This window comes from Enhydra lutris, unplaced genomic scaffold (assembly GCF_002288905.1).
Source record: "Enhydra lutris kenyoni isolate GAN:26980312 unplaced genomic scaffold, ASM228890v2 scaffoldscaffold24, whole genome shotgun sequence".
Classification (NCBI taxonomy): domain Eukaryota; kingdom Metazoa; phylum Chordata; class Mammalia; order Carnivora; family Mustelidae; genus Enhydra; species Enhydra lutris.
In genome coordinates this window covers 30,202,514-30,211,393 of record NW_019154108.1, presented here as the reverse complement: position 1 = coordinate 30,211,393, position 8,880 = coordinate 30,202,514, and the positions used below count along the sequence as shown (strand labels likewise).

General features: G+C 40.9%; 1 protein-coding gene across 1 annotated transcript in view; it reads left to right on the top strand.

Annotated features, from left to right (window-relative positions):
• The first annotated feature begins 338 nt into the window (after window positions 1-338).
• The window catches only part of LOC111150822 (dynein axonemal heavy chain 14), a 319,964-nt gene continuing 311,422 nt past the window's right edge, over window positions 339-8,880 (top strand). Inside the window, exons 1-2 of the mRNA XM_022508439.1 lie at window positions 339-370; window positions 6,267-6,427. Coding sequence (XP_022364147.1) covers window positions 339-370; window positions 6,267-6,427 — 193 coding nt within the window. The remainder of the gene's footprint in view (window positions 371-6,266; window positions 6,428-8,880) is intronic.

The following is an 8,880-nucleotide window of genomic DNA, read 5'->3' as shown; positions in this document are numbered from 1 at the left end:
CATGAACCCATCAATTAAGAAAGAAAACCTTGCCTTAGAGATGGAGGTAGACAGTATGGAGGCCGCCCCTGGGAAGGGTAACTAGCATAGTGAAGGGTCTGGGAATCACCATATATGGTGGAAACACTTGAAGGTGATGGAGATATTCAATTAAGCCTAGTGGGAAGTTGAGAACCAACTTTTTTGCAGTTTTGAAACCGACAGTCACAGCTGTGAAAGCATCTTTTATGTTTAAAAAGTAATGTGAACATATTTCTTACAGCCTGTTACCTCATAGTTCTGTCTAGGAAAAAAATACCAAAAATATACCAGTTGATTTGACAACAATAAATCAAGACATGGATAAGGAGAAAAGCAACACAAAAGAAAGGTAAGATAAAATCTAATAAAATTAAAATTTCAACAACATGTGGTAATAGTGGTAAGTCATTCTGACAGTGAAGAATGGATGTCTTATGAGGAATGGATGAGGGTGCCGGAGTTTAGCAAACCTTAGGGAGAGGTTCCTGATAAGATAGGCAGATTAACATCGGCTCCTTCCCCCAGACCAGTCTTGGATATACCAAAAAGATGAGAAGGAAGTTGCTGGAAATGAGAAGTTAACCAACAGCTGGGAAGATCCCAGAAGGGCCAAAGGTGGTTAGGTGTGGGCAGATGGAGAAGAGGTCAGAGAGATTCATATGCTTGCTTCCTTTTTCACATTCCTCTTGGTGGGTCAGTGTCCACTCAGGAAGAGTATAATGGAGTGAGGAAGTGCTTGAAGAAACTTGACTTCTATTAAGTCTGATGGGTTGAACTTATGCTCTTACTGCTCTCCTTCCTGAAATCCCACCAAATGATCAAAAAGAATAAATCCACAAGAGAAGGCGAGAAGAGACAAAAAGCACAAAAGATAAAAGAGCTGCCAGTGTCTTTTTGGAAGCTCAGAAATGGAAGGACAAGTGATCACTAATTTTGCAGAGTGAACGGTACAAACCTAAGGTGGCAGGGGTAAAGCCCAGAGGTAGCGGCTTCTTGCCTGCTGCCCCTCCCCCCCCCCCCCCCCCGCCTGGAAGGATACTCTCCAGGTGGCAGCAGCAGCAAAAGCAGTAACCTGGAAGTTCACAGAAGCAGTGCTTAGAGCGCAGATCCCTTTCCTTAACCTCTCTCAGCCAAGAGAGTATTCCTTCCTTCATTCCAGCAGAAGACATCCAGGATGCAGGGACACCCGACGCCGTGAGAGTATCGCACCCATTATCGTACCCAAATCATAGGGGACCTTAGTATTCTTCCTCTGCTAGTCTTCGAGGAAGCTCGCAGCCAAAATCTAAGCACGTTGTGCCCTGGGAAACTGACCAGCCTCTAGGAAAGCCAGTTGGGAAAACCTCAACTAAGCATTACCCCACAGTGAAATCTGGCAGTTGGCAGATTCCTGTCAGTGCATGAAGAGTGGTCTCATTGCTACCTCAGTGATGATTCTTAAATACGAACAGATGACCCATGATCATTTGAGGAAAGCTTATAGCTTGATGGAAACTCAAATCACAGAAACCTGGAGAAAATAGACCCTACAGGGAGAAGAAATGTTCAGTAACAACCAGCACAGGTCTATCCTGGATTGTCAGGTGACCGAAGAAAATAGCTTTAAGAGAATAAAAAATAGGGGACATTTGGAGAAAAAAAAATAGCTTTTGGAAATTAAATATATAATAGCAGAAATGGAGATAGAATAGGTGAAAGATAAAGCTGATGAAGTTCCTCACAAGGGAAAAAGGAAAGGTATAGAAGGTATGAGAGTAAAGATAAGAAAAGGTTTATGTTAGGAGACAAAAATAAGATAGAAATAAATTCCAAAAATGCCTGTAATAACAGTAAATGCAAATGGGCTAGACTTTGATTTTTGGTTTTTTAAAAAATGTCAGACTGGATTAAATGCATGTGGAAACATCTTGGGAAGCAAAAGGGTACCAACAGATGAAAGAAAAAAGATGCTTCCATATTATCTTCTGGGTCATAGGGAACAATTACAAGACTTCACCATTTGAGACCATAAAACTTGTTTAAACAAATTCTCAAGACATCTCAATAGATCACATACTCCTTGATCATTGTAGACATCAGTTACAAGAGATTAACTAGGAAAACCACTCTGTGGTTTGGAAATGAAACATGATGTTTGACAAACAAACTTTTCTGAAAGACTCCCCCACCCGCACCCAGGAGGAAACAAAGTAGAACTAAGTCTAGAAAAGCAAGAAACAGAGAAGAGAGGTAGTTGCTGAACCTGGCCCACTAATCCTATCACACTTAGAGGTGGTGTGGTGGTGCCTATTCTATTGTGTGGAGAGTTTATAGTCCTATAGCTTACATTAGTAAGATAGGCTGAAAAATTAATGAGGTAATGATCCATTCTAAGAAGTTAAAGGGAGAAATTGAACAGAATAAGCCAAAAGAAAATCGAGGGAAGAAGATAAACAGTATCAAAAACTTAGAAAATAGAAATCAAAGAGAGAGAAAATCAGGAAAAGCAACAGCTGTCAATCACATTGGCAGATCTTTGACAGACCAGAGCAGGAAAAAGAGAGTCACCCATGGACGGTTAGGCTGTGACATTGCACAGCTCAACACCACTTAGCATGTGCTCTCTTTGTATGTGCAGGGGGGCGGGGCAGTGGGTCTGTGAGCACTACTCAGGAGGCCAGAATGGGAGACCCTCAGAGCAGAGCCATCTGCAGTTAAAGAGATAAGAAAATTAACTCTTTCATGGCAATTAGTCTGAAACAAAATGTAGAAGTTTTAAGAAAAGTATGAACAAAATAGGCTCAATAAGTAATAGGCAAGGGGAACTTTTCTGTTTTTATTTAAATTCTAGTTAGTTAGCATACAGTGTACAATATAGTGGTTCAGCACCTCCATGGGACACAGTGCTCATCAAGACAGGTGCTTCATCCCTATCACCTGTTCTGCCCAGCCCCCCCCAACCCCCGCCCCTCTGGTACCATCAGTGTTAAGAGTCTGTTTCTTGATTTGGCTCTCTCTCATTTTTGCTCCCCTTTGCTCATTTGATTTATTTCTTAAATTCCACATATGAGTGAAATCATATGGTATTTGTTTTTCTCTGACTTATTTTGCTTAGCACAGTACTCTCTGGTTCCAGCCACATCATTGTAAATGGCAAGATTTCATTCCTTTTCATCCACTAAAATTGTCGAGTTTGTAGTTATGAATCATGACCACCTCCCCAACTCCCCACCACCACCACCACACATACTAGGCTCAGGCAGATTTCCAGAGTTTTTGAGTTTCTACCAGGTTTATAAGTTCTAAAAGAAACTCAAGAAATGGAGAATTCCAATCTTATACAGAGAAAAAGAGAAAATAGTCCCTAAATCATGCATGCACATGGAGGGCGGGGCAAAAGGAGGCAGAAAGGGAAGAGGCTGAGAGGGAAACTTAAGCAGACCCTGTGCTGAGCTCGGAGCTGAGGTGGGGCTTGATCTCATGGCCTTGAGGACACAGCCTGAGCGGAAACCAAGAGTCAGGAATCCAACCCACTGTGCCACCCAGCACCCCCGTTTAAATCAGTTTCATTCACATTCTTAGAAGTAGAAAACCCGAAATAAAATGCTAACCTGCAGGTTATATAGTAGCATATTAAATTGGATGATACACCAAGATCGGATTGAGCAGCTTGTCTAAAAACTGCGAGGTTAGTTTAACATTGGAAAATGCATCAAAATCAATTACCATTAATAGATTAAAGGAAGAAAGTATTTGATAAAATGCATTATCTCTTCATGATAAAAAAAAAACCCTTAGCAAACTACATGATGAAAGGCATTTACCAAAAACCTGAAGCAAATATTTTTATTTATTTATTTATTTTTACATTCTGAAGCAAATTTTTTTTTTAAAGATTTTATTTATTTATTTGACAGAGAGAGATCATAAGTGGTCAGAGAGGCAGGCAGAGAGACGGGGAAGCAGACTCCCTTCTGAGCAGAGATGAGGGGCTCGATCCCAGGGCCCTGAGATCATGACCTGAGCCAAAGGCAGAGGTTTAACCCACTGAGCCACCCAGGTGCCCCTGAAGCAAATATTTTTAATGGGCGAGTGTTAAAAGTGTTCCTCTTACATTGAGAAAAGTGGCCAGGATACTTGGTATTGCCACTTCTGTGTAACATCCTATTAAAGGTCCTAAAGCAGTAAGACAAGGAAAAAAAAAAGATAAAAAAAGAAATGAAAGCTGGAAGTTTTGAAAAAGAGAAACCATAATCATTTATACGATGTCTAGTAATAAAAGTACAAAATAATCGTTTTATAATTAATAAGTGAATTTAATTTAGCAAGACTTCTAGATTAAAATCAGTGTAAGTGAATTTCATTCCTATAGTCCAGCAGTAGATTGAAAATTTAATTTTAACCATCACTACCATTTGTAATAGTAATAAAAAATCCAGTACCTAGGAAAAAGCATCAGTATGATCTTTGTAGAGAGATTACAAAATTTAATTGAGAATGCAACAAAATTTATATGGGAAAGCAAAAGGCCAAAGATATGTAAGCACTCTTTAAGAAAAAGAAATTTGAAGGCATGAACTTATAGCTAGGACAACTCTAGTAATTAAAGCAGTGGGACAGAAAAACGAGGATAGACAAAAATAAAGAACCAGGGGTAGATAATTGTATACATTTGGAGTGATGCAGACTTGTATATAATTTTATATCTGGAGTTACAGTCAGGGAAGAAAAGGTAGGGGTGTTAGTAATGTGTGGTGACAATTGCATATCCTTATGGGGTGGGGGTGGGGAGAATTGGATCTGCTCCTCACATCATAGCCCAGACCCAAGGATGAAGTGTAAGACTTGCAAAAGGCAAAACTTTTAAACTATTTGGTAAAAGTGAAAAAGAGTTTTGTTAATATTGGAGTAAGGACAGATTTCTTAAAAGTAAACACAAATTGGGAGATGCAAAGATAGATAAATTAGGTTATATTAAAGTAAGAATTTAGATTTATGAAGACTTCATCAAGAATATGAAAAGTTGAGTCCAAACCAGAAGAGATTTTCAGTACATGTAAAATGACAAAAGATTACTATATAAAATGTGAAAAGAACTCCTAAACATTGTTAAGAAAATAGTATATAATTCATTATTAAAAAAAGAAAGGATGTGGATTAGACATTTCAGTGAAGAGGAAACTGTTCAAGGTGTTTATAAACCAAAGGGACTCAGAGCGCTCCAGGGAGAAGGATTTAAGAATACCTGATACCGGTCTCCACAAGCAAGTGTGAAGAAGTTGCCTCTGTCTTTGAAGAGAAAGTTCGCCTCCTTATTCATGTGATTACGTATTTTCGTTTAATACACCAGTGGGGAGTTTTGCCCACCGAGCAGCGCGTGAGGCTCTTCGGAACCCTGCATTTCCTCCACCTTGCAAAAACGTGCTCTGCTACGTAAGTCAGCTGTAGGCACTGATTGTGGATTCTGCTCTTATGAAAGGGTTTTTTTTTTTTTTTAACATTTACAAATAGGCAGTTAGTTAATGTATCGTGAAAAGGTTTTGGTTTTAATCTTGGTAAGGGTTGTTGTTGGTGTTGGTTTTATAAGGAAAGGTAATATGTGAGTATAGAACTTCAAAAACTATTTTGACCTCACACTGCTGCTAATCGGTTTACATTTCTTCCTTCTTTTAAGTTAGATGACGATTCTTAAGTCCTTTCCAGCCATGACAATATCAAACCTCTTTTACATTTATCTAGACTCTCCTTGTTTCAGATATGCTTTCTATATTTTTTAATTATTTATTTATTTACTTTAAAAATTGTCTTAACTTTTAAGTAGGCTCTGCACCCAGCATGGAGCCCAGGGCGGTCCTTGAACTCACAACCCTGATCAAGACCTGACCTCAGATCGAGAGTCATTCGCTTAACTGAATAAGTCCGCCCAGGTGCCCTCAGAGCTACTTTTTAAAAAGTGTATCAGAAATTGTTTGAAAGGGGTGCCTGGGTGGCTCAGTGGAAGTGTCTGCCTTCAGCTCAGGTCATGATCCTGGAGTCCTGGGATTGAGTCCCACATCGGGCTCCCTGTTCGGCGGGGAGCCTACTTCTCCCTCTCCCTCTAGTGCTCCCCCCTGCTTGTGTTCTTTCTGTCTCTCAAATAAATAAATAAAATCTTTAAAAACATTGTTTGAAAGGATAGATATTGTATTGTAAAGTACAGTATAAAGATTTAAACTTAAGTCCTAGAGGCTGTTGACCATAGCGTCTTACTTTCTTTGTCATACTAGGCTTCAGAAACAAGAAGAGCAAGAATATGAAGATGTCACACCATCAGAATACCAACCAGCTAAAGCAGCAGAAAAAGAAACCTCGAAATACCAAACACTCAGAACGCTTTCTGCCCTGAAGTCAGAGGAAACCGAACTCTATCAAGATTACTACTATCCAGGCAAGCCAATCTATGTTTTCTTTTATGAACATGGAAGGAAGTTGTCATTGCATTAACTTAAAAAACCAGTGAGCTGCATTGCAATACTAGTCTACTTTCAAAGTACGAGGTTTGTTGCTTTACCGATTTCGTTAACCAGGACTGTCGGTGAGATCTTCCGATACAGAGCTTGTCTCTTAAAGGACCATAATCTAAATACTGGTCATCACTATAAAATAACAACAGTGGTATTGTTCCCACCGCCAAGAATATCTGACATTTCTGGAGCAACTTAGAGTTGCCATCACTCTTCTTCGCATGTCATCTTTTTCGGGGTTTGTGTGAGGTGAGGACCCTAAAGTTGGGTCACGTTCCCTGAAGGCCCTGGTGCCTTCTGGCTGGTCTGTGACCTCTGTGTGCTTATCTGTCAGGGCCCTGCTCCTCCTCCCCAGGCTCCTGCTGTTTGTCATCCTTCCCTCCACCTGTCCCAACTGCACCATCAGCAGCATGTAAAGCAGTTTTTCACCACACTTCCTTTTTTATCCAGCTCTTTCCTTTCCTCGCTTTTCTGAAGGTTGGTCTTTGGTCTCCTTCCATGGCCCCCTTCTCCCTCCAGCAGCCTATTAGCAGCGTCCTTAACCCTCCCACTTCTCTCCTCTGCTCCTGGGTTGGCAGAACTGCAACTCTAAGCAGCAGAATTGTCAATTTTGCCTGCCTCCACCCCGTACAGTAAGCCTTTTTGCAGAAAACTGTCACACTCCTGTGGGTTTGTTCTTCGCGAATCGTGGTCTCCAGCAGCGGTGGGGGGGTGGGGGTGCTCAACACTGCCTGGGGCCCTTTTATGCCTCCGTTCAGCTTTGCCTCTCATTATTCACCGCATCTCTTTACACTGTCACAGTTTAACCATAAGCCTCTCCTCCTCGATTATGCTTCCTACTTTAAAAAAATAATAATAAAAATAGAAGGAATCAAAGGGAAACCTGTAACCTGCAGCTCCCCAGCCCCATTTCTGTACTTGTCTCACTTATGGAGCTCCTTTTCTGCCACGTGCTCAGGAATGTGGGGTCGTCTTCCATTCTAACAGCTCTTTGTCAGTGCACAAACCTACTGCAGGCTTACTTGTCTCGAATAAACCAACTCAGGAGCCCCTTCCTTCCTTTCTTTCCCCTTGACTTTGAGGAGACTACTCTCTTGGCTTTCTTTGTACTTTTCTGTCTCCTCTCTTTTGGTCTCTTTCATGGATCTTTATTCCTCTGACCTTTAAATATTGTTGCTTTTCAGGTGTTTTGGGTTCTGCCAAAATTAGTGTTCTCTCTGTGGACTAGACTACAGCTTGATGATTTTAAATAACAATAATTTCTTCTTATATTTCTTATTAAGTATATACCCAGAGCATGTAGGTGCTTCCTGTAATTGTCTTTAGTCTGTGTCTGAATATGGGTATGTTTGATTTTCTGAAGGAGCCTAAGAACTTTGGCATGTGTTGGGCGAGACTCTTTTCTCTGACGGATTAAAACAGAGGGAGTGCCTGGACCTTCTAATTAAGTGTTTGCAGGCCTGACGTAGCTTCCTTTCCAGCAAAGTGGAAAGTAGAAGTCCTCTGACCCTTCTGTTACTTTCCTCAGTAAAGAGGGGCAGAAATGCAAGGCTGGATAGGAATACAAGGGCCAGGCGGAGCAATCGTTGGCTTTGTTAAGGATCAGGGCGTTATACCGTGAAGATAAAAGCCACAGGAAGGCTTTACACAAAGAGTTAACATGATCAGATTTCTGCTTTGCAGAGATCACTCTGGCTATAGATTAAGAATAGATTGGAAGATGGGGCACCTGGGTGCCTCAGTGGGTTAATGCATCTGCCTTCAGCTCAGGTCATGGTCCCAGGGTCGTAGGATCAAGTACCGCATGGCTCTTCTCCCTCTCTCTCTGCCACTCCTGCTTGTGCATGCTCTCTCTCAAATAAAATCTTAAACACACAAATACACAACCAAGACCCAGAGAAAAAATCAAAGGAGAAATTTTTAAAAATGCCTGAGACAAATGAAAATGGAGATACAGCATACCAGAACTTACAGGATACAGCAAAGCAATTAGAAGAGAGAAGTTCATAGCATCACACATCTATTTTGATAAATGAGAAAAATCTCAGTTGAGGAAGTAGAAAAAGAACAAACAAGCCAATGGTTAGTAGAAGGAAAGAAAGAACAGAGATCAGGGGCGCCTGCGTGGCTCAGTGGGTTAAGCCTCTGCCTTTGGCTCAGGTCATGATCTCAGGATCCTGGGATCAAGCCCTGCATCAGGCTCTCTGCCCAGCAGGGAGCCTGCTTCCCCCCACCTCTCTCTGCCTACTTGTGATCTCTCTCTCTCTGTGTCAAATAAATAAATAAAGTCTTAAAAAAAAAAAAAAGAACAGATCAGAGCAAAAATAAATGAAATAGAGACTAAAAAGACAATAGAAAAGATCAATGTCACTAAAAG